This window comes from Sminthopsis crassicaudata, chromosome 3 (assembly GCF_048593235.1).
Source record: "Sminthopsis crassicaudata isolate SCR6 chromosome 3, ASM4859323v1, whole genome shotgun sequence".
Classification (NCBI taxonomy): domain Eukaryota; kingdom Metazoa; phylum Chordata; class Mammalia; order Dasyuromorphia; family Dasyuridae; genus Sminthopsis; species Sminthopsis crassicaudata.
The window spans coordinates 644,563,528-644,590,005 of NC_133619.1; the positions used below are offsets into that span (position 1 = coordinate 644,563,528).

A 26,478-nucleotide genomic window follows, 5' to 3' on the forward strand; every position below is an offset into this window, starting at 1 on the left:
TGATACTAGAAGCAAATTAGGAGAACAAGGGATCATTTACCTGGATTTTTTGGGAATGGGTACAAAATGCTGTCTTCATTTTCCTTTTGATGCTCCTACTATGATGGACTCTCCTGAACACAAGCACACTGCCTATGTAGATGCACTAGCAAAGATTGCCCAGGTGAAAGCTGATCCAGAACAAGATTAGGACCTAGAAGCCTTGACAAAATGGCTCCACATAACTGCAGGATATCTGGACCCCCCAAGCCAATGTAAATTGTGTCCCTTTTAACTTTTAGGGGTACTCTGAAACTGTGTCCCCTTTGGGGGGACTCTCAAATCCTGGGAAAAGCACACCTTTTCCAGACAACAACCTGAAGTTAAATGGTCTCATTCAATTAGAGATCCATGCCTGGAGCATAGTCAACATCTTTTGGAGTGGCTCAAACTGCTCCTCAATTCTAGGCCAAGACTGGCCCAACATAATCAAGGGCTTGTCAACTTATTTTTGCAGAAGTCCTCACAGGACTTTGCCCACTGATGAAGATATTTTGTATATGCTCTATGAAGTTTTGGCTCAACATATTTGTGTTGTAACTTGCTAATCAAACTGACTTACATTTCGTGGGTTTAATAGCCCCCTATGCTGGATATCTAGAAAATGTTTCCTATCTTCATTGGCAGGGTGATGATTTTTACTTTCTCCCTGATCAAGTGGATGAAGAGACTTTGAGTTGGTACCCACATTTTTACCTTTACCCTCTACTTATGTATTTCTTGAACCTTTGGTATCTATATTAAATTCTTCTTTAAGATTGAAGCAATTTTTGTAAAAGAATCACAGAGCAGTAAATAAACATTGAATACAAATTCATATAGTTGCCAAAAAATAACTGAAACCTCACATTTGGTTATTTTTAATACTAATCATCATTGACATTTTTTTCTTTAAATCAATAACCACCCCAAAATATTTTTCTATTTTAGTTAACCCTATTTTATTATCTACTCTACTATTACTACTCATGTGTAACTGCTGTTTTACAAAATATGACATATACCAGAGTGACCCTTAAAGTCTTTACAGCCTATACCCTAAACATGTCCCATCTTAAGGCAGAATGACAGGTTAATGACTGACTAATGAAGATCCTCCATGTTGTAAGCTCAGACTAGTGTCTTGAAGCCTGAATGATTTGTAGCTTACTCCGCCTGCCCCCACCTTATGTCTGAACACTCGTTCATCTTGAGAGCATAAGAACAGCAAAACATCCTTGACTGATCATGGCCAGATGCACAAGGTTGTAATAAATGAAGTCTTGCCCCTGGGAGAACCTAACCAGTTCTGAAGTCTCCATAGTACTCCCACACATTTCCAGATGAATTGGCTACTGCTCTGGGAAAGTCCGGGAAAAAATTGGAAACTGCCCAAAGCCTTCTTTGTTCTGAAGTCATTTAAACCATCTGGAGACAATTGCACCATTTGAGAAGACACTCTGCTAAGTTGGTTCTGATTAAGACTCTGATGAGGATTCTCCAGGCCAGAAAATCACAAGTTGGTGCTCCCCCAAAGCAGGGATGGATTTTCCCTCTTTCACTTTCTTTTGCTTTCCTGTGCATAATTATCCAATACATTGGATATTGTTGCTGCAATACTACTTGCACTCCTATTAATTGCTGATGTTAAAATGCATTATTTGTATTTCTGTGTGGGCGTATCGTTCTGTAGGAGCGAATCCGAACAAAATAATACAAATCCCACCATATTACCTGGCACTATACTGAGGCACGTGGGAGACCCCTGTGCTGCACCAGGAGTGTGGGATCCTTGCTATGGCTGTCCAGGTAAGTGGCTGGCAATTTGCCCCATCTCAAGAGGCAAGATCACCTTGAAAAGTTGGCAAATAAGGCACATGGAGAGAAGGGATTCCTGACTGGTCTCTGCCTATTCATCTGAGACATACTGAGGCATGTGGTGGGATCCAATGTTGTCTGCTTGCTTGTCAGGCACTGCATTGGGGCTTAGGGCATCTTGCTGTTTTGCTGAAGCAGGGAATGTTACTGCAATGCTTTCTGTCCTGGACCACACTCCCCTTTTGTAGACCTTTAGGAGATCTTACCTGACAACTTTCCCACTTTCTTTGGGCTAAAAGATTTGTCTGAGCCTTTCTTTTTTTTTTTTTTTCCTGGTTCTACAATTCCAGAATTCTTTTGGGGGCATAATTTTATAATTGTTTAGAGGTGAATATGGGAGAGTCTGGGCAATTTCCTGTTTATTCTGCCCTCTTGACTCCCAGAAGTCAAACTTGTAAGATTTCTGAGAAATACTGCCCATTTTCATGGCTTCAAGCATGGATGAAATGTATGGTTTCTATTGAAATCTGTGCTGTGGATAAAAACCTTCTCTATTTAGCTCCATACGTTTTATCTACATGAAGATTTTTCCATTGTACACAGAAATACATTGTGTCTAATGACCTCCATTTTGTAGGGGAAGGCAGGTCATCATTGAGCAGATTCCGAAGTCTTTCCTTTACTGAGAGTCTTTGATATAAAATAAAAGAAGGTCTCTGGCTGAAGATCTTCCCATGTTCAATCCAGGCAGGGCATGTTCCCAAGATGAATACTGTGATGCCTAACAAGCTCTGTATTCTAATCTGTATTGCCTTTCCACGTTTGTTACAGGGATGTAATTTCTATGTCCTTTTACTTCCCCTTCTCTGATGGGAAATAAGTGATGATTTTAACCTAAATGCTTCCATGTGGCTACATTAATGATGTTTGTCCTCTGGTATGGATTCTTTTATTTATTTTGGGGAAGAGGGCATATAAAAACCTTACCACATTCTAGACTCTTCTTCACTGTGGCTTCTCTAAAGGAGATAATATCAAAAGGATATCTAGAAGCATTTCCACATCAAATAATATTCCAAAGCTTTCTCTCCAGCGTGGATTCTCTGATGGGCAGAAAATTTGTTATGTTGTTGGAAATTCTTTGCATGTTGATCCCACTCATAAGGTTCCTGATATGCAGCTAAATCATGGTTTTTAAAACAGCCCTTTCCACATTCATTACATGTATAATGTTTCTCTCCAGTGTGGATTCCTTGATGTACAGCAAGACTCACTTTCATATGAAAGCATTTCCATATTGATTGTATTAATAAGGTTTCTCTCCAGTGTGGATTCTCTGATGTACAGTAAGACAAACCTTCTGTTTGAAAGCCTTTCCACACTGATCACACTCATAAGGTTTCTCACCAGTGTGAATTCTCTGATGTATACTAAGACAAGACTTCTGTTTGTAAGCCTTTCCACATTGATCACATTCATAAGGTTTCTCTCCAGTGTGAACTCTCTGGTGTTTAACAAGATTATTGCTTTTTCTAAAAGTCTTTCCACATTCTTGACACTGATAAGGTTTCTCTCCAGTGTGGATTCTCTGATGTATAGTAAGTCGAGTCTTCTGTTTGTAAGCCTTTCCACATTCGTGACACTTATAAGGTTTCTCTCCAGTGTGGACTCTCAGATGTACAGTAAGACTGAAGCTGCATCTAAAAGACTTTCCACATTGATGACATTCATAAGGTTTCTCCCCAGTGTGGATTCTCTGATGTACAACTAAACCATGGTGGTTTTTGTAAGCCTTCCCACATTCATTACATTTATATTGTTTCACTTCAGTGTGGACTCCCTGATGTACAAGAAAGTGTGAGTTGGTTCTGAAAGTCTTTCCACACTGATCACATTCGTAAGGTTTCTCTCCAGTGTGGATTCTCTGATGTACAATAAGACAAACCTTCTGTCTGTAAGCCTTTCCACACTGATCACATTCATAAGGTTTCTCTCCAGTGTGGATTGTCTGATGTTTCATAAGATAAGCTTTCTGTCTGTAAGCCTTTCCACACTGATCACATTCATAAGGTTTTTCTCCAGTGTGGATTGTCTGATGTTTCATAAGATGAGCTTTCTGTGTGTAAGCCTTTCCACACTGATCACATTCATAAGGTTTTTCTCCAGTGTGGATTCTCTGATGTATATTAAGATAAGCTTTCTGTCTATAAGCCTTTCCACACTGATCACATTCATAAGGTTTTTCTCCAGTGTGGATTCTCTGATGTATAATAAGATAAGCTTTCTGTCTGTAAGCCTTTCCACACTGATCACATTCATAAGGTTTCTCTCCAGTGTGGCTTCCCTGATGTCTCGTAAGATAAACTTTCTGTCTGTAAGCCTTTCCACACTGATCACATTCATAAGGTTTCTCTCCAGTGTGGATTCTCTGATGTACAATAAGAAAAGCCTTCTTTTTGTAGGCTTTTTCACACTGATTACATTTGTAAGGTTTCTCTCCAGTATGTAGATATAGGATTCTTGTGGAGGCTCCAATAGTCTTTATATCTGGTAAACAAGGGGTAAATGTTCCATTAAAGTTTCAGGCTTTATACTATAAAGACTTCCTATAAAAACGTACCTGTGGTTTATGTAGATTACAAAACTGATTAATACTATTTGGAATGGAATCGGGGTTGTAATGAATCATATCTCCTGGGATTTAATGTATCTACATTCTGTTTTTCTCAAATTCCAAGTCTACACTTGCATGGGTGACACGATATAGTAAGCCCCCAATTTGTTTTTGGTATCTCAGTACTATTTTTGCCATATCTTCTTGAGGAGGAACCCATCCTTCTTATGTCAGCAGAGATAACCCTACCTCTCTGCTGATAAATTTTTAGCTGATGTATCATTGTTGGCCCTCAAAATAAGGTCTACCAAGCAATGGGGATTTATACTTTGTTTCATCTTTCTAGAGTGTCCACTTATCAAACCCTAGGGAGCAGGGCCGTCTCAGGAATATCTAAGTACACTTAGTGGAGGAATCCATGCAACCTTTAACAAAGTAGTTTTTCTTGTAGATTGAACAGTTTTAGGCCTCACAATTCTCAAAACAAACCTATGACAAAGGCAGCTTCAGCACTCTCATGTTCTGGCCTCAACCCAGTTTCTGTGTTTTATTACCCTACATTGAGTGACCTTGGTCTGTCTCTAACTCTGATGGGACCTGACTAAACCCATGGTGAAGATCACAGAGGCCCCTTTCTAAGCTCTGGAAACAACTCATAATATGGTAAACCTGGGAGCCTCTACCTCTCATCTCCCTAAACTGAGAGGGAGCCCCATGAATCTGGCCAATGAGTCTCCAAGAAAGGGCCAAAATTAGAAACTTAGATATCAGGGAGAAATGATGGTGATGACTTCTGTAAAACATAGCCTTAAATTAATTCTGAGTAAGGCAGCAGTCTTAATTGCTACTTACATGCTGCTGAATGGAGGGAGAAAATCAAGAAACCAGTGTTAGGTTCTTACTAAGTGCTAAGTTGGTACTTAACAATTCTCTAGTTCCAGACTTTACTGGGAGTTTTACTTGTGAACTCCTGGGGAGGAGCTTGCATGCTTAGGAGGAGCAAGTTCATTGGTTGAAGTAATTTTTACCAGAAGCTCTTGTGTTATCCCACGCCCATTCTCTGGGAGGATAAAAGAGGGCGGCACATGAGAGATAGAGAGTCTTTTATCTGGGCCAGACTTAAGGCAGCTCTCTGGAGGAAGAAGTCACTAAGTCACAGACTTAGCACTTAGTAAGAACCTAATATCTCATTATCTCACTATAAACTTAGGAAGAACCTAACAAACCAGATTCCAGTATAAATTTAGGCCACAAAAATCTTAGTGTGACTCTCACTGTGGCAAGGCTATCCTTTGACATCTCCCTGATTTCCTTGGGGCAACTAAGTGATGGAATAAGTAGATCTAGGATCAAGAACATCAAAGTTTCAACCTAGTTTCAGATACTTACTAGCTCTATGACCCTGGCTAAGTCACTCCCCCTTGTTTGCCTCAGTTTCCCCACCTGTAAAATGAGCTAGAAAAGGAAATCCAAAGTATTTCAGTATCTTTAGCAAGAAACCCTAAATAGGGTGATGAAGAGTCAAAAATAACTTGAAATGATCAAATATAACTTGGCTGATTCCCTATCCTATTCACAACAAAAAGTTTCCCAATACTTTCATATGTTCCCATATGTTCTTCCAATCAGAGATATTGCCTTATATTGCTCTGGAATAAATGGACATTTATTCAGTACCATCTTCTCCTCACCCTCATAAATCAGGAGCCTACTTTTCCTTTTTGGCACAAGGATCAGATGAAACAGTTCTCCTGCCACCTAAAGCAAACCTCTTTCTGGTTCATTGGGTCCAATATGTTCCGCAGTATACTGCCTCTCTAGCATCTCTGTTTTTTCACCATTTTCAGTGTTTCCCACCATTTCCTAGTGACTCCAATAAAACCATGTCTCTCTAATCCTCAAACACAATCTCTTAATCCCTTCATCTCCATTCCCTTTCACAGCTAAACAGCTCTAGATGCCATTTACAACAGGTGTGTCCAAGTGCTCGTCTCTGTTTTCTCAGAAAGGTTCTGTATTCTAGCTCCCGATTTCATTGCTCACCTAAAACTCCTATCTCCAGCATTATCACAGATCTCAAAATTGCTAAATCCAATGGCCATTTTTTCATCCTCATCCCTCCTGGCTTCTCTGTTGCTTTAAGTCCACCAATCACCCCTTTTCCCTCTCACTGGGTTTCAGTGATGTGCTTTTCCTGGGTCTCCTTCTACTGTACTCCAAAGCAAGCTCATTCTCCTTCCCCAGGTCTCCCATCTTCCATCTTTCCTAAGGTTCTCCAAGGCCTCCTCCAAAGAGTGCAAGCTCACAAATGAAGCCTCAAGCACTCCTCCCTGCCTCACATAGTCGTGGGTATTTGTTTATTGATTTGAAGAAAGTTAAAAAGGAGCTCAGCTTGGAAAGCCTAAGCCCCTTTTGCACTTTGAGGGGACTTCCACACCCCTAAATTCTCTATGATGGATTTTTGTAGGATAATAGATTTATCTCTGGAAAGGAAATTAAAGACCAAGGAGTGCAACTCTCTCATTTTACAGATGGGGAAACTGAGGCTCCATATCCACAATGCTATTTTGATAAAGTGTCTGAAAAGAACTCCAAGTGAGGTCCTGCTGCCCCCAGTTCTAGCTCTTGACACAACACCTAGAACCCTCTTGTAAGCACAGCTCTCATCTACCTATTTCCACCTCTCTCACCTGGGCAGCAGCTCCCCTGGACTTCTTGCTCCAGTGTTTCCCTTTGCTCAAGATGAGAGATGACGTCTCTGGGAGCTGGCAAGCCTGGACATGGAGAATGAAGGGTGAGGATGGAGAGACACAAACTTAGTCCTTTTTAGGGAAGAGTGTGCATGCAAAGCTGCTCCGTTCTGAGAATCACTCCATTGGGTTCACACATCTGGCTGTTTCCTTCCACCAGCACTTGTAATACAATCCCCCAAATGGGACAAGCTAGATCATCCTTGAGCCCCAGCAAAGGAGACCTTGCTGAATCACCCTTTGCCCTGCCCCCCTACCCAGCTCCCCCCTCACTGAAATCTATAAAAACCTTAGGTTTGTTCATTCAGGGGCTCTCTGCCACAGGGGGAGATTCTCCTGCTGCTGAACTCAAGGAACCTCAGTTAGTTCCCATTCTGATTCTTGGCCAGTCTGTTGTTCCTGCCATTGATGGGAGCAAGCAAGCAAGAGCTTGGGGTGGTTCCCAGATCTCCTAAGGTGGGTTCCATAGCATTTACTTTGGGGAGCTTTGGGGAGAATTGGGGAAGATCAGGGAGATAGTTTGCAACCAGAAAATCCAGTCTTGGTGCCCCTTCTTCATGGAAGGAGGGACTCATTGTGTAGTTTCCATTGCCCAGAAATAGAGACATCTGAGAGTTCAGTGCCAAGGGCCTGGAGTTGGGTCAGCAATGCCAGGATTTCAATGTGTGCTCCTGGCCAAGCCACTTAAACTGTCTGCTTCAGTTTTCTCAACTGTAAAATGGGGATAATGAAATCACTTAATGGCCCAATGTGGTGAAGAAAGCACTTTCTGGGGAACAGGCTGTGAATATCAAGGCTTGTTCTCCTCCTTCCAGCTGCACCATCCATGCTGGAGTTTGGGGGCAATGTAAAGGAAGGCTGGGGACTAATGGGTTCTACTGGGCACAAGGAAGAGCTGTCAGCTGCCAACTGAAGCTTCTTTAAAAAAAAAAAAAAAGAATGTTTCACATATTAGGCCCATCTCAAAGAGGAAAGGGCTGGAGGGAAAAACTATCTGAGCGTTTTCCTGGTTTTGCCAGACAAAGTCATGTCCAGGGAGAGACTGGCCCAATTAGCCTGTGAGATAAGTTCCACATCTGAGATGCTCCAGCACTGATCTGATCTTTGACCTCAAGCCACCTAGAATTGGGGAGCTTCAGGAGCAACTGGGAGATCTCCAGCTTTTCTTCACCAATGTATTGGCCTTTTATAGGAAAACCAGGAGCAAGAGGACCCTGAGTCTGGAGCGTAGGAGACCAGCACGTTTCCCTTTCTAGTAAAATAGATAAATGCTCCAAAACCAACATAGAACAAAGATATTCCTTTTGATAGCAGTATTCAGAGTGGCCAGAAGTGTCCTTACCCACGGACAGCAGGTTCCAAGTGTTCTCCAGCATGACCTCCTTGTACAGCTCCTTCTGAGAAGGGTCCAAGAGGCTCCACTCCTCTGGGGTGAAGTCCACGGCCACGTCCTGGAAAGTCACCAACTCCTACAGCACCAAAAGTCAGAGGGCTTAGAGCTAAAAGGGACTTCTGGGCTCATCTAGTCCAACCCTCAACATCAGAGGTGAGGCTACTGAAGAACAGAAAGGGAATTTACTCAAAGGTCCTATCCTTGATGAGGGCCAGAGCCAAGACTCTAAGCCACAGTAAGAAGTCAAAGAAATATTGAGAAAAGCGCGTGCTCTGGTCAGTTAAAAGCAAGCAAAGAAATGTCTTATTGCGGAATGTGTCTCCCTATGGAATCTGGGACAAAATGAGTGTTTTATCTGAGACCTGTGTGGATCTGTGGAAGAGAAGGACAGAAGACATGAAAGTTCTTCCTTTCTCAGAATTGACATAGTTTATAGCTTATAAACAAAATTGTTCTTCAATTTTAAAGAAGGGAAAGGGACCTGCATGTGCAAGAATGTTTGTGGCAGCCCTCTTTGAGGTAACCAGAAACTGTAAACTACGTGGATGCCCATCAGCTGGACAATGGCTGAATATGGCATATGAATGTTACGGGCTATTACTGTTTTGTAAGAAATGACCAGCAGGATGATTTCAAAAAGGCCTGGAGAGACTTACAGGAACTGATGCTGAGTGAAATGATCAGGACCAGGAGATCATTGTACACTTCAACAACAATACTATATGATGATCAATTCTGATGTGGCCCTCTTCAACAATGAGATGAACCAAATCAGTTCCAATAGAGCAGTAATGAATTGAACCAGCCACACCCAGCCAAAGAACTCTGAGACATGACTATGAACCTCTACAGAGAATTCCCAATCCCCCTATTTTTGTCCGCCGGCATTTTTGATTTCCTTCACAGGCTAATTGTAGACTATTTCAAAGTCCAATTCTTTTTGTACAGTGAAATAACTGTATGGACATGTATACATATAGTGTATTAACATAGTTAACATGTATTGGTCAACTTGCCAACTGGGGGAGAGGGTGGGGGAAGAAGAGGAACAAAATTTGGAACAAAAAGTTTTGCAATTGTCAGTGCTGAAAAATTATCCATGCATATATCTTGCAAATAAATTGCTATGTATGTATATATAATCCTGTGGAAGAAGAACCTGAAACCTAAAAAAAAAAAAAAAAAAAGAAAAAGAAAATTTTGTGAAGCTGCAAGAAGATGGGAGGTACTGTGTATTCTAGGGTGATGGTGAAGGAACAGATGCATGGTCACAGAATAGAGAGTGGGGAAAAAAAAATCTTGGTTATTTCCAGAGACATTGAAATAAAGTCTCATGTAGACAAAACACAGAGAATTCCAAAGAGATATTCATTACTGAACTTTGGGGCCCGAGACTTCCCAGCTACCTAAAAGAAATTCTCTATGTATCTATGGAGGGCTCCAGGCTACCTTGGCTGGAAGTCTCATGGCCATGCTTTGCTTTATGCTTGCTTCCATTTGTCAATATCATAGAGTTCTTAACTGTAATATTTCATTACACACTTGGTTGATGTTTTTAGATTCATGGTTAAACAGGACCAAAATGACATCTCAGAGCTGAGGTTCAGAACATCTGGCCATGGCTGATCAGACTGATCTAAGTAAGCTCAGAACACTTTGTAACACCTTGGGCACCAAGAGCCCAGATGAGTAAATGCAGGGGAAGTGGATGCACATTTGGACATCTCACCACTCTTTGAGCTCTTGCGATTCTATCTCACACAACAGGGCACATTCTCTCATGTGCATGTGTCATGGCGGGGCCCAGGCCAGGGTCTCTCATGTCTCACTACTGGTGATGAAAAGTTCTTCAGAGAGGTCTTGGGAATGTCCTTGCAGTGCTGCTTCTGACCACCAGGAGTGCCCCTGCTTTGTGCTTTAGAATGGCCATGGTAAATAGATCTGTTCACAGGATTGAGAATTTTTCCATTTGCTGTAACCAGTGAGAGACGATCTGCTATATAGTCACATGGATATAAGAGTAACTCTGGTAGAGAAAGAAGTTTTCCTTCATATATTAAAAAAGCTAAATTCAATTGATGAGGATTACATTTCAGGTAATTCATGAAAAATAGGATGGGACAACAAAAGTCAAGACCACTGGCTCATATACAGGAGGATTTGACAGTCTGAAAATATCCTGATACTTGGGAGCCATCATCCCTATTCACAGTCTGCTAAATGCATAATGTATAGTTGGCCAATGTACTTGACATTTGGTAGCCTTCCATATCCATCATAAGTACAAGATGTACTTTATTGGAGATTCTGATATTTAGAAACAAGTCATCATATGCATAAAATTGCCTTTTCATTGGTCTATTTTAACGCAACTTTCAATGTCTTTATTCTACTACTTTGGAATAATTAAGGTTATTTATTGATCTCTTATACTTTTGGAGATTCACAAGAATTTGTAAATCTTTTTTTCACTAGAGTCTCAAGTGACATGCTTCACTGCACAGAATTCATTATGTAGCCTTTCTAATAAGAAAAGCATTCCTTTTATTGATAGCTAATTGATCTCTTATTCATTCCTTGACTCATACCCAGCAGAAGCTCTTACAAACCCCTTTCCTTTTCAAGCCTCCCACATCCAGCTTTCACCTCCATGGGTTGGATAAGGTTATGAATTTCACTTGTACAAATTACTTGTTTCTTGAACATCCTAAACAACAGAATTTAGGAGGGGTGGCCACAGAGTAACAATAGAACGACTTGTGCAACCTCTTCCTAAAAGTAAATAAGGAAATAAAATTGAAAAAGGAAATCTGGCAAATGTAACAACCAAAGAAGAGATGAACAGGGCATAATATGGTTAGAATGTTGTGACATCTCAACTACCATTGAATGTATCTTTTAGCAGTTTCTTCCCTAAAAGATCCTAGGCTTTGGGACATTATATTTTGAAGAGCAGAAGAGTAGGGGTTGCATCCGAGAAAAGTTGAAGTATAACCCTGAATTAAAAAAAATAAATAAACACTCGACCAACAGAAAGACTTTTAAGTATTTAACAAAAAGGCCAGAACTTAATAGAAAATTCAATATAAAAGATCCAGAGGAAACATAAGGAAAGCATGAATCTAATTATAAGATACATATTAAAATCAAACTGTTCAGTTACCATATATGAAAATGTTAGCAGTAGTCTAAAAACTGCTATTGTTACTAAGGCAGTTTGAAAGAAAGCATAGGGAAGACTTTTGTATGATGGAGTGATTCTAATAAAATCAAACTGAGTAGAAAAAACAACAAGAGAGTAAATTAAGAGGGGGGGTGTAAAATATGGAAAAAGAGAGGGAAGGGAGAAGACAAGAGGGACAGGGTTAAAAGAGAGGTTGAGAAAAAACACAGTGCGTAAAAAATAAGATGGAGAGAAATTCACAAATAGTTATCATGATTTTAAATGTGAATGGGATGAATTCACTCATAAAATAGAAACAGCAGAATGGATTAAGAATCAGAATATGCTTTTAGAGAAATTATTTCATTAAAATGGAGCCTGAAAGGAAGAACTAGTAGAGAAAACAGGGTGAAGGCTGGTAATGTTGGAAACAATCTTCTCTGGGTTGAAGAGAAAACAATATGTACATTTTGGAGAGTATAGAAGTTTTTGAAATTATAAAGAGGAGGGAAAACTGGGGGATAGAGTAGGGAGGTATTTAGACTTAGGTATAAACCAAAAACAATCTGATTCAAATTGGCCACAAATAGTTCTCAGACCAAGCCCCATTTGGTCATTATTTGGATCCTGATTAACTCAGATTGAATGTAAATAACAGCCATTTCTGCTTTGGCTAGAAACCCTAAGAGTCTTCCCCACCCAGAATTCATTCATTCATTTTTGTAAAAATTTATTTAGATTTTTTGGACTAGATGAAGGAGGAGATTATTTGCCTTCATTTCTTCCTAGACTTAATATTGTATAGGTGTGGCCTTAGTCAAACTGAGACTGTAGAAGACCTAACCTTAAAAAGGTCAAGATCTCCCATTTCATCCAGGGCCATCTCCAGTCTCTTGATCTATATCTGGCCACTGGACTCAGATGGCTCTGGAGGCGAAAGTAAGGCAGGTGATGTTGCACAGCCCTCCCTCACTTAAATTCAAGTCACTTACATGTCAAGGCATCACATTCCTGAAGTCAGGAACAAACAACAATAGAGTAAATTAAGAGAAGGGGTGTAAATGGAATAAGAGAGGGAAAGGAGAAGATAAGAGGGACTGGGTTAAAAGAGAGGTTGAGAAAAAACACAGTGAGTAAAAATAACTTATGTGAAATGAAAGAATAGTTACAAAATATAAATCGTTTAGATTAGCAAAAGAGAAAATAAGTTATATAAATACAAACATTTTAGAAAAAGAAATTAAACAGGCCATACATGAGCTTCCTAAGAAAAAAACATGATCAGATGGATGTACAAATGAATTCTATCCAACATTTAAAGATCAACTAATTACAATATTAAATAATTTGGAATGATAGACAAAGAAAGGCCCTTACCAATTTTTTTGTATGAAATAAATATGATACTGATACCAAAGCCAGGAAGAATAAAAACAGGAAGACAATTATAGACCACTTTTATTAATAAATATGGATGCAAAAGTCTTAAATAAAATACTAGTGAAAACATCACAACAATATATTGCAAAAATTATATGTTATGATCAAGTGAGATTTATATAAAGAATGCAGAAATGGCTTAATGAAAGAAAAACAGTTAACAAAATTGATTATGTCAAAAATGAAAGTTTAAAAAATGATTACATCAATAGATGCAGGGAAAGCTTTTGATAAAGTACAGTACTCAATTCTACTTTAAAAAAAAAAAAGAAAAACACTTGAAAGTATTCATTTAAAACTTAAAACAAGCATTATTTGTTGGAAACCATCTCAGTAACATCAGGTATGAAATAAGGATGTTGACTTTTTCCAATATTATTCAATATAATAAATAAATAAAGCAATAAGAGGAAGAGAAAAAAATAGAAAAAAATCAGAATAGGGAATGAGGCCATAAAACTCTCTTTTTTTAAAAGATGATATGATGACATACTTGGAAAATCCAAAAGATTCAACTAAAAAGTTAGTTAAAACAGTAACATTAGCAAAGTAGCAGTCTATAAATATAAGGGTTCCTATTTATAACAAACAACACCCTGCAAGAAGAGATAGTAAAAGATATCCCATTTAAAATAACTTTAGACAGAATAAAATGACTGGGAATAAATCTGCCTAAAACAAATGCCTAAAAACAAATTACACACACACACACACATTGAACAAATAAAATGAGACAAATATTTGGAGAAATATTCATTGTTAATGGGTAGACAGGATCAATACAATAAAAATTATAATTTTACCTATAGTAATTTATATATTCAATGTCATTCCAATTAAATAGTCAAATAATGATTTTTTTAAAGAATTAGGGGGAAAAATTCATTTGGAAGAAAAAAAATTAAGAATATCAAAGGAGGGGAACAGCTAGTGGTGTAGTGGATAGAGCACCAGTCCTGAAATCAGGAGGACCTGAGTTCACATCTGGTCTCAGACACTTAATACTTCCTAGCTGTATGACCCCAGGCAAGTCACTTAAGCCCAATTGGCTGAGGAAAAAAAAATTAAAGGAGTTAATGAAAAATACAAAGAAAGATCTTAAGCTTTATTATAAGGCAGCAATCACCAAAACTATCTGCTACTGGCTAAGAAATAGGAAAAAAAAAAAGTAGATCAATGGAACAGAGTAGATATAAAATTTACAGCAGCAAATACATATAATAATCTTATATTTTACAAGTGTAAAGACTAAAAATTTGGGATAAGAATTCATTATTTGATTTAAAATTGTGAAAACTGGAAAGCAGTATGGCAGAAACTGGGCATAGATACATATCTTACATCATTTACCAAGATACAGTCAAAATGTATAATGATAAAGAGAGAGATTACAAGAAAATCAGAAAATGGGAAATATCACTTATCAGACTTATGGATAGGTGAACAGCTTATGAATAACCAAGAAATGAAAAGCACAGTTAGGTGCAAAATGAATTGTTTTAATTACATTAAATTAAAAGATTTTCATATAAAGAAAACAAAGACCACAAAGATCAGAAGGAAAGCAGAAAATTTTCAGTTTCTCAGAGAAAGGTCTCTTATCTCAAATACATAAAAACTTTGTAAAATCTATAAGAATATCAGTCATTCCCCACTTGAACATCAAAGGATATGAACAGGCAGTTTTCCAATGAATAAATCAAAACATGTACATCAATAAAATAGAGAAATGTATCATTTCTCACTGGAGTGATCATGCAACTAAAACAATTAGAAAAAGAACAAATTAAAAATCCCCCATTAAAAACCAATTTGAAAATCCTAAAAATCAAAGGAAATAATAAAATTGAAAATAAGAAAACCATTGAATAAATAAAACTAAGGCACTGGTTTTAGGAAAGAAAAAAAAGGCAATAATATAAATAAACTATTACTTAATTTGATTTTAAAAAGGAAAAAAAAAAAGACAAACCAAATTACCAGTATCAAAAATGAAAGAAATGAAGAGGAAATTAAAACAATAATTGGCATTATTTTGTCAACTATATGGGTGGTTATTGTGCTTCATGTTCAAAGAGGACCATCATTCTAATATATTCAAGTTACAACTGTGGCTGATCAGACCAATAAGACCTTGCGAGGCTCTACCACAACTTGGGCACATACAGTAGATGGGAACATTTCAGATCAGATAGATTTTCATACCTTGCACAACTCACATTTCTATTGAGTTCATTCAGTTGCTCTTTGCTCACAGAGCAGGGCTCCTTTTCTGATGAGAGTGCACCATGTTGTGCTGCCAGCTTCTCCCACATCATACAATCAATTCTAAAGTTCTTCAGAGAAACCTTGAGAACAAACTTGTATCACTTTTTCTGACCAGCTTGTGAGTGCCTGCCCTGTGAGAACTTTTCATAAAATTCATCTTTGGGCTAATGTCCATTGGGTATTTAAACAATGTGCTAGCCCCCCAAAATTGTGCTTTCTGCAGTAGAGCTGGAACGCTCAGCAATTTAGTTGCAGAAAGGACCCCAGTGTCTGGTACCTGATCCTTTTAGGTGATCTTCAGAATCTTCCTAAGACAATTCAAATGGAAGTGATTCAGTTTCTAGGGGTGGTGTTGATGGACTATCTGGGTTTCATAGGCATATAACCGTAAGGCCGGCACATGGATTCGGTAGAACTTCCATTTTGGAGTCAGTCGAATCCCTCTCCTATCCCACATTTTCCTTCAGAGTCTCCCAAATACTGAGCTAGGTCTGGTAATACATATGCCAACCTCATTATCACTATGGATATCCTCAGAAAGTATATTGTCAAAGTGAATGAATTTAACAAGAGCACTCAAGACATTTCCATTTGCTGTAACCAATGCTGGCTGGTGCATCACCTGCATTTTCTTGGTATTAACTGTTATGTCAAAATTAGCACAATTAGAAAGGAATCAATTCAAACTCTTCTATATCTCAGCTCAGAGATTTAATTTAGTACACAGGCATCTGCAAATAGAAAGTCATTCACCAACATTCCCTCTATTTTAAAGGAAATATTGGCCAATAAATCTGACAACCTAAATGAAGTGGATTAATATTTACAGAAATACAAATTTCCCAGATTAACAGAAGAGAAAATGGAGTACTGAAATAATACAATCTTAGAAAAAGAAATTGAACAAGCCATTTATGAGCTCCCCAGGATCGCTTTAAATTACCAGTAAATTCTACCCCCATTTAAAGAAATTATCACACCTATCAAATTGGCTAATAAGATAGAAAAGGAAAATGATAAATGTCAGATGAGATGTGGGAAAATTGGGATGCTAACCCACTGATGGAGGTATGAACTGATTCAACCATTCTGGAGAACAATTTGGAACTGTCCCCAAAGGGCTATCAAACTATGTACCCTTTAACCCAAGAAACACTACTACTACTAAGTGTGTATGCCAAAGAGATTTTAAAAAGTGAAAAATCTTTTTCTACAAGGTAATTTATAATAGTAGCATGGTAGCAAAAAAATTGGACATTGAGGGAAACAACTGGGGGATGAATGTCTTAACAAATTGTCTTCTGTGATTACAGTGGAATATAATTGTGCTATAAGAAATGACAAGCAGGATGATTTCAGAAAAACCTAGAAGGGCTTACAAGAACTGATGCAGAGTAAAACAAGTAGAACCAGAAGATCAGAATAACCAATAACTGTGAATGACTTGGATATGCTCACAATAGAATGATTTAACACAAACCCAAAGGATTCATGAAAAATACTATCCCACTCCAGAGAAAGAAATACTAGAGAATGAATGCAGATCAAAAGCTAGATCTTTTCTTTTTTTTCTTTCCTGTCTTACCTTCTTATTCAAGAATTTGTCCACAAAATTATTATTTCAGAAATATGTTTTTACACAATTGCTTATACATAACCTATCTCAGATTGCTGACCATTTCTGGAAGATGTCAGGGGAGGGAAGAAGGCATTGAATTGAGAATTCAAAGGAAAAATATTTAAAATGTTTTATATTTCTAATATGTAAGTGTGAAAATTTTAATTACTATTAAAAAAAAGTATCAAAAAGAGTCAGACATGACTGAAACAACAAATATAACAACAAAATCATTCCCCACTAGATGAATGGTCAAAGGACACGAAGAAGGAATTTTCAAAGGAAGAACTGCCAACCATGTGGAAAATGCTTCAAACAAGAAAAATGTGAACCAAAACAACATGGAGGCTTCATCTAATCCTTCTTTGATGCATTTTTGACAAGACCTGAGGGTCTCTTTCAGTGCATCCCAGTTTCCATTGGAAAAGAAAACTCCCAAGTACTTTGAATAGTCTCCTAAACTTAGCCCTTTCCCTGAATTCTCTCTAACAAGGGAAGGCTGAGGGCCTGAAAAACTGCTAATTAACTGCTATTAAAAAAAAAAAAAAAAAAAAAAAAAAAGACACTCTCTTTGGCCTGATCCCAATAATTCAGTGTCTTTAGTGTGACCAAGAAGCCAACTTCACCTGGTTTCCTTGGGTTGCTGTATTCTCCAGATGGATGTGGGATAAGCAGGAAGCCCATTTACACAGTATTTCCTCCTATCACCCTCCCTGCTCTCTGAGTGAGCCCTAGAGAGGACCAACTCCAAGACAGGGGCCAGCCAGAGTGCACCAGGTGGATCAACTGTGCACCTGGAGCCTTGAGAATAAGCAGGGTACTCTGGTTTCAAGATCTGGCACAGAAGTTTGGGCAAAGGGGAACAAAGGGGAGGGGTGCAGTTCTAGATTGTGAGGGAGGATGCAGGGTGTGCATAAAGTGAGCAATGACCCCAACCCTTCAGAACAGAGATGGAGTGAAGTGGTCGTCCTTGGGTGAGAACTGGATGGGAGTTTTTAGTTTCCAGAGTTACAGAGACTAGAGAAATAGAGAAATAAAACCTAAATTAGGAAATAAAAATTGAAACTTAAAAAATGGAGGCTAAGAGCAATACTAATAAAAGGATAATGTTATATGGCTGGGAGACTCAGACTGGAAAACAAGAATGAAATGAACTCAGAGAGGTGGGGCCTGAAAAGAAAAAAAGATTGTAAAATATAATCAGGGATGGGAAATGAAGGGAAGAATTTGCACTGGGGTGGGAGGGGAGGGAGTAATGACGTAACTGAGAGTACAGGGATTATATGCTCTGGATAGGTTGTGCCCTCAGTGGTACTCAGTGGGTGGGGGGATTATTTCAACAATAAAAAAGACACACATTGATGCCAACTGTCCCTATAGGACATCCCTCAGTTGTGTAATTGAGGACTTGAACTTCATCCCTCCCAAGTCCAGTGGGTTATTTCTCACGTGGGTAACTCAGAAATCCAGAGGAAGGAGGGCAGCAAGTAGACTGGGGGAATCAGGGCAAGAGGGGAGTTAGTGCTGCTGATGCTGACTGAAGTGCTGCAGATCGGTTTGAAACCCAGAGGGAGAGAGCAGGGCAGTGTCGCTTGGGCTACATTCAATCTCCTGACAATTTTTGTAAAGAAACAATCCAAAGGGAAGGCATCGCCAGTGTCAGAGACAGCCCAACCTGTCTATGGGAAAGGCCTCTAGGAAGTCATGGAGTCTGTGGGCAGGACACTCACCTGAGGTGAGGAGGTGTGGCTCCCACCGGCCATCCCCTCTGGCTCCGGGGCCCTCCTTGGGCAGACCTTGTCCTCTGGACAACTTTTCCTTGTCTTCCTGGGGCAGAAGGCTGGGCTGAGGGGTTAATGAAGGGTGAGGTCCCACATGTGGGGAATGGAGAGAGAAGGTGAATAACTTACAGGAATATTTAAATTCTTTTTCTGTAATTTTCTATTATTTCTATGTCTCTGTGACCTACATAAGTACAGTGTGTGCAAGCCAATATTGACATAAAACTTTAGATAGAGTTACTTAACCAGAAATGATGACATTTATCCTTGTTCAATGGTATCAATATTTAGATTATTAAATGCTGTCAGCTCAGTAATCTGAAGTTTAAATGTCTGACTGATGATTCCTCTCCGAATCAGGGAAACAAAGCATCCTGTTCTAATCTGCCTCTGGCACCCATGTCTAACATTCAATCAGGGGAGAGGGCACCTATTTTTCAATGCTCCCCAACTTAAGATGTAATCCTTTGTAACAGAAAGCTTCCATTCCAATCTCTCCCAATAATATCAACCCATAGGTTCCTCTCCCTCCCCTTCTCAATGCTATCTTCCTTGTGATGTAATCTCTTGTATAAAAGCTGTGTATCTTTACTACTTCTTTAGCCCTCCTACTAAGAGCTTTCTCTTTCTTATAGCCATGGGAGCGCTCATCCTCTGGAAGTTTTCAATAAACAACTTTTCTGCTTTTTACTGAGTGATCTCTTGTAAAGTGCTGTTGTCTCCAGAACCTGCCGATCGCTTTCTGGGAGGAGATCTGCTGTGTGAACTCAAATCTCTGTGACAGATTCTTCTTCCTGTAGAGAACCGTTGTCTCCAGACAGTTGCTGTTAACTCTCTCTCGTCCAGAGAAGTGATTTGCCTTCCTGCAGAGAGCTGCCTCAAGTCTGGTCTAGAGCAGAGACTCCCTTTTTTCCTCCAGAGCTGCCCTCTTTATCCTCCCAGAGAATGGGCGTGGGATAATTCAAGGGCTTCTGGGAAGAATTACTTCAACCAATGAACTTGCTCCTCCTAAGCATGCAAGCTCTTCCTCAGGAAAGGCCAGAACTAGAGAATTGTCAAGTACCAACTTAGCAATTAGTAAGAACCTATTATCTCATTATCTCATTAGCACTTAGTAAGAACCTAACATCTCCCCCTTTCTTTTGATTTAGAACATAGGGTGGTCATAACCTTAAAACATAAATCCATCAATATGGGAGGCATTACACATAATTACATAGATTACATAAACACATAGTAACATAGTAACATATAAACATAATACATACTAGAAGTATGTAACAAATAACATGATCAAATAATCATAAATTGAGAATTTATAAATGTCCATAAGTCCATTGCCCATTAGTCTCATCTTGTGTTAGGAAATCCAATGATTCCTGCTGGTTTTTAAAGTTCTTTAACAGCCTTCTTATTAGCCATGCTCTTTCAGTGTCAGATGTTTCTTAGATTTTCTCCTTTGTTTTGAGTTCTTTCTCTTTTTCTGTCTCTCTCTGATGGACAAGGCGAATACGAGTCGTTGGCACCCATCTGATTCCTTCTCCTTCTGAAGAAATACAAGCAAACCCTCTCTCCCAGGCAGTTAACCTATCTAATTACCTTCTATTTACCACTTTGTAAATCTCTTCTCATCATCTGGCAATTACATTGGAGTTGTTTGCACTGGACACAGCCCTGTTGGTTTAAAAGGCCTGTACTCTACCCAAGTGTAATCCATTTTTGCAATCTGATTGCCTTTTGGCTGACTTATCAGGTAATCCCTTTCTGCCATGTGATTGCTTTTCTGCTGGTTGATCACATCAGAGTCCTGACCTTCTAAAGGCTCTTTCGGTGTAACATCAGCTGCCATCATCCCCCAAGTCTTTTTTGCCTGGAGCCCTGGACCTGGGCCCCTCATCCCATTTCCCTGAATTATTCTACATTCTGATGCCCAATGGAGTCCTCTGTTGCATTTTGGACATGGGGTTTTAGGTCTTCTTTCACCCTGTCTTCTCACTCTATCTCCATATTTACACTGAGCTCTTAGATGTCCAATTTTTCCACATTGAAAACATCGCTGAGTTTCTCTAGAAGTCCCTTGCCAGGAGGGACCCTATCTTTCCACGTTCATCATTGTCTGGGTGCAAAAAGCATTGTTCCCACTGTAGCACAGCATCTTATGATCTCCTCTAAAGGAGCATCTTTGTCTAATCCCCATATAATTCTTTTGCAAATCTCATTGGCATTTTCCTTAGCCAGGTGTCTGGTCATTATTTCTGTAGCTGCATTTTCTCCAATAGTTCTTTTGACAGCAGTTTGCAAACGCCCCCAAAATCTGCAAAAGGTTCATTGGGACCTTGCTCTATTTTAGTGAAAGCCTCCCTGCAATCTTTCTGTCCAGGGAGGACACCCCAAGCTTTTATTGTAGCCTTAGCAATTTGCTCATATATTCTCATGGTATAATTAATCTATTCTGAATTCTCTCCATACTGACTTTCACCAGCTAAGTGCTCAAAAGTGAATTTTGTGTTAACTCCTATTTCCAAATTGCATCTGACTTGGATTTTACATAATTCATGAAATTCCGCAAGCCATAACAAATTTTCTCCAGGTTGTAGGCATGTCCTTGCTATGGATTTCCAATCATTTGGGGTTAGGACTTCACAAGACAAACCATCTATTAACATTTTAACATAAGCTTATGTAGCCCCATAAAGGGTACAACCTTTTTTCAAATCTTTAATTTTATTCAAATCTAAAGGTGCATATTTTCTCCTTTTTATGACCTACAGAGTTAATATCTTCAATCACAGGATAGGCATGTATAAAATCACTTATATCCTGTCCTTCTCTCTTAGCTTTAACCAATGCTTTTTCTAATCTTGTCATAGGCTTAGGCTGCTTCACAGGCAATTCTGTTTGTGTTTCTGCCTCTTCCCCTCCTCCTTCTTCCTTCACCTCTGAAGGTGGAGTTGATGTGGGCCGGTCAATAATCTGCTCTCTAGGTGGGGTTGAAGCTTCTTCAAGAGAATTAGAGTCATCACACCCTAATTCCTCATTTAAATCCCTTTGCTCTTGGGCAAGATCTTGATCTTTCCTTTTTTCCTCACACTTCCTCCTCTGTTCATTTTTAAAACTTTTCTTTCTCCTACAACTTGCTTGATAGTTTAAGGCTAATTGAACTATGCTGTAGATATAAAATATTTCTGCAGGAATTGAATGAGGCCCATTTGTGCATGAAATTCTTTCATTTCAAATTCCACTAGCTTCCAGTTATCTACATCTATTTTTTTCTTCCTCTAAGAACCAAGGGGACGTGCGTCTTAATGCAGCCAAGAGTTTAGGAACCTGTACCCAGGTTACAAGCAAACTCTGCTCCTCAATTATCTTAATTATATTCTCTATAGTACCACTCCTGAATGGGGGTGGAGCTGAGGCTGCCGCTGGGGCTGGTACTGAGTCAGCTGAGGTCGAGGGATTGTCTTTACCTAACATCTGCCCCATTTCAGCTATAAGAGATTGCTGGTTTAGCACTTAATAAGTTCCTTATTTATCTATTAGAACGTTCACTTAATCTTTAACAAAGTTTCCTTGTTACTCATGGTTCTGGGTCAGAGAGATTGAGATCTGGATCAGAGGCTTTTCCACTGGAATCAGGATTATGTCTGTCCCTGTTCGGGCGCCAAATTGCTATGGTCCAGTCTAGCTCCTCTGAAGGGCTCAGAACAAGTCCTTGTCAGGATAAGCAAAAGTCCTTGCCCACATTGCCGATGCCAATTTGTAACATGCAGTTGTCTCCAGAACCTGCCAATCGTTCTCTGGGAGGAGATCTGCTGTGTCAACTCAAATCTCTGTGACAGATTCTTCTTCCTGTAGAGAACCGTTGTCTCCAGACAGTTGCCGTTAACTCTCTCTCGTCCAGAGAAGTGATTTCCCTTCCTGCAGAGAGCTGCCTCAAGTCTGGTCTAGAGCAGAGACTCCCTTTTTCCTCCAGAGCTGCCCTCTTTATCCTCCCAGAGAATGGGCGTGGGATAATGCAAGGGCTTCTGGGAAGAATTCCTTCAACCAATGAACTTGCTCCTCCTAAGCATGCAAGCTCTTCCCCAGGAAAGGCCAGAACTAGAGAATTGTCAAGTACCAACTTAGCAATTAGTAAGAACCTAATATCTCATTATCTCATTAGCACTTAGTAAGAACCTAAGAATCTCTGAGAAGTCATTTTGGGTAAGGGTCTTCTCCATCCCTCACACACAGCAAAGAGAGGGAGGGAGGCAGCAGGGAGGGGCAGGGTTGGAAATGACAAGACTATACATTCTCCTTGCCCTTCCTCTTCCTCTTCCTCTTTCAGAGACCCAGGAGGAAGAAGGGGTTTGGGATCCCAGATGGGATGAGACCAGTCAGAGCCTCCATAGTCCATGAGTCAGAGATTCCTCCTCCCATATGTCTTCTGCCCTCCCTGTCTCCCCTACCCCCAACTCTCTGTGTATGTCTCTCTCTAGCTCTCTCTCACTCTTCACTCTCTCCCCCTCTCTCCCGCTTTTACTCCTCACTCTCTTTCCCTCCCGCTTTCACTCCTCACTCTTTCCCCCTCCCTCCCACTTTCACTCCTCACTCTTTCCCCCTCCCTCCCACTTTCACTCCTCACTCTCTCCCCCTCCCTCCCACTTTCACTCCTCACTCTCTCTCCCCCTCCCTCCCACTTTCACTCCTCATTCTCTCCCCCTCTCTCCCACTTTCACTCCTCACTCTCTCCTCCTCCCTTCCACTTTCACTCCTCACTCTCTCCTCCTCCCTCCTGCTTTCACTCCTCACTCTCTCCCTCTCCCTCTCCTTCTCTGACTTCCTCCCAGTCCCCCTCCCCCTCACAAACACTACTTATCTAGACAACAAACTGCCTGCTGGACCAGGAGGGAGGGAAGGTTGAGGATGCTCAGGGATCTGGGTCACAGCCACCAGGGAAACAGCGGGGAATGCCTGGGGCTGGGAGAAAAAGTCCAGTGTGGGAGGAAGCCCCCTGGCAGGGAGCCCAAGGGCTCTGAGAGAAGCGGGGGCAGGGAAGCAGGAGATCTGGAGCCCAGGTAGGGTCTGACACAGCTCATGGCCAGAGGGCGGGGACACCGCACTGACAGAGAGCTCCAGGTGGACCCGGAGCCTGGGAAAGCAGCGTCGCCGGTCCCGAAGTCTGCCTGGGACGCCTGAGACCCCCTGGCAGAGCTCACCTTGGAGTCCCTACAGGGGGCCTGGGCAGAGGGAGCTAGGACTGGGGTCTGGTAGGGCAGCAGCCCAAGAACTGAGGGGCCAGACAGGGGCCACCAGGAGCTTCGGTGCCCGGAGCCAAAGCGGGTCCTCGGGGCAGGCAGGACGGGGGTCCTAGGAGGGGCTGCCTCAAGTCAGAACAACGGAACCTTTCACCAAAAGCTGGTGGCAGGAAGTAGGTTTGTACTTTGGGAAGGGGGACCCTGAACGTTTGGAGGTGATTGCGGTAGGGGGAGGCTGGGGTTGGAGGCTGGCTCAGACCTACCTGGGATTGCACTTGCACAGCTAGCTCCCAGAAATCTCAGAATCAGGGAAGAGGCCGAGAGATCTGAAGGAAAGCACAGAGGCCGCAGCTCCGGGGAAGGAGGCAGAGAGGCCGCAGCTCCGGGGAAGGAGGCAGAGAGGCCGCAGCTCCGGGGAAGGAGGCAGAGAGGCCGCAGCTCCGGGGAAGGAGGCAGAGCGATCGCGGCTACCCAGAAGGAAATCAGACCTCAGCTTAAGGCAGAGTCTCCACCTGTGGGAGACAAGCCGGGGGCAAGTTCCCAGAGCAGTTGAAGAGCAATTTCTCAGAAGCCAAGAGCACACGAGGAGCAACGGGGACGAGCCGAGTCCCTACGGAACGGGGCGAGCCTCCAGGTAAGGGGGGATCTGAGCAATGGGCTGCCGGAGCACAAACGGACCCGGGGCGGAATTCTGAGAAGGGCTTCCAGGCTGGAAACCGCCTTAAAGCAGCCGGTGTAGCGGAACTTGATCTAGAGCGGGGCTCTAGCCCAGGATCTGTTCCCTCGGGCGGAGCGGTGACAAAAACCTAGGCCCTGGGGCGGGGAAGAAGGCGGTCCTGGGACGTCCCGGGAATTGTTCCACTGCTCCCCAAGCCCTGCCCCCTCACGTGGGACGCCTTGGCCACTGCCATGGCCGCTTCTCCCCTCCCCCCCTCCAGCTTCAGGACTCCTTCCCAAGGCTCCGATCCCACCTGGGCCACACCCCCCGGCTGGTCATTTCTCAGCGCTCCCCGCCAGGTTTGGGACTCTCGTCGCGGGGCCGGGGCCGGCCAGGAGGAGGCAGTCAGGAGATTTCCCGGAAAGCCAGCGCTTCCAGCAGAAGGGAGTTTAGTTTTGTGGGGTTCTTGAAGACCCGGACTCCAGCTGAGCGCTCGGAGGCGTCTCCAGGTACAAGCCGACAGGTTCTTTCTGTGACTGACGAGAACCGGGACGGATCCTTCCCCGCGGGTTCCGAGCCGGGGGGCGCCGTGCGGAGGCCGAAGCAGAAGCCGCGTCCCGAAGCCCCAAACCGTAAGACTTCCTCCCCCGCCTCTAAGCGACTCGGTCTCAGGCGCAGGGATGCCCTCATTGGCCACAGTTGGCCGTTATTCCTGGCTGCCTGCGGCTGAGCCAGCATTAAGCAAGGCAGGAGGTGTCCACACGCCCGGGTCACACCCTGGTCCTGACTTTTGAGAAATGGAAACAGACCTAGGCTTTGAGCGAGCCCAGCTACTAATATCTGGAGTCTTCGCTTTGTCTATGCCGGTCGCTTTCCTAGAGTCTGGTCCCGGATCCCTTGGCTTTGGTTAGCACATTTCTCCCAATCTAAATTAGGACGGGCCCATTTAAAGCCCCCTGTGTTCTCCCAGGAAGGTCATCGCGCCGCTGGAGCCACTTAGGGTAGATCAGCCCTTAAGGTTTGACATTAAGGGGCCATGTTTAGGAGCTGGAAGAATAAAAATTGAACGTGGCCGCATCCGAATTATTTTGGACTCGTCTCTGAATGCAGTCTAGAGGATCCGATAGAAAAAAGAACAGAGTGGTTAAAACAAATCCAATATGATTATAAGGTAACTGAGTTAGGGTTATTTGACTGGCAATTCTGCTTCACATTTTAAACTATTGTGGTTGATGATGTTATTATGCTTCTAAATATTCTCTTTTCGTGATTTGGGTGAAACTTAAGAAATGTTGCTAAAACGGAAAAAAGATTTCTAGAGAATGTATGATCGTGCCCCTAGAAAATGAACTCTTCTTTTGATTATGAATTAAACTGTGGAAAATCTAGTTACAATGTTAAAAAGAAACCTCATGCATTTAACTGGGTAGATTTTGTTTAAAATGATTAATAGTTCTTACCAAATAATGAATTCTTATCCCAAAAGCTTCTTTATACTAGTCAAATACAAAGTATGTGGGCCAGCAACTCTTATCCAAATTAAAATCGGAGACTCTTATGGTAAAAAGCAAAAAAAAGGATTTTTTTTTTCAATCTGGGGAGAAAGGGCAACTACCCACAGCCAAGGTTTCAGTAGAGGAGTGCAAAGTGCAAAGACGGGATTACATAGATCCCCATCCCTATTCCCCCAGGGGGAAATCTGGGCAAAGTTGTGTGTGGT

The 26,478-nt window shown here is 41.3% G+C and overlaps 1 protein-coding gene across 2 annotated transcripts; it reads right to left on the reverse strand.

Annotated features, from left to right (window-relative positions):
• Positions 1 to 856: 856 nt before the first annotated feature.
• Positions 857 to 24,916, reverse strand: LOC141564956 (uncharacterized). 2 transcript variants are annotated; one of them, XM_074307840.1, is made up of 5 exons: positions 24,364 to 24,916; positions 18,813 to 18,927; positions 8,543 to 8,669; positions 7,141 to 7,224; positions 857 to 4,383 (listed from the first exon to the last, which is right to left on the reverse strand). In XM_074307840.1, the coding sequence occupies exons 2-5, from the start codon at positions 18,843 to 18,845 to the stop codon at positions 3,143 to 3,145; spliced, it is 1,485 nt and encodes a 494-aa protein (XP_074163941.1). In that variant the 5' UTR covers positions 18,846 to 18,927; positions 24,364 to 24,916; the 3' UTR covers positions 857 to 3,142. The 2 variants fall into 2 exon arrangements, with proteins under 2 accessions (XP_074163941.1, XP_074163942.1); XM_074307841.1 differs by lacking the exon at positions 24,364 to 24,916 and having other exon boundaries at positions 18,813 to 23,290.
• Between the last annotated feature and the right edge of the window lie 1,562 nt (positions 24,917 to 26,478).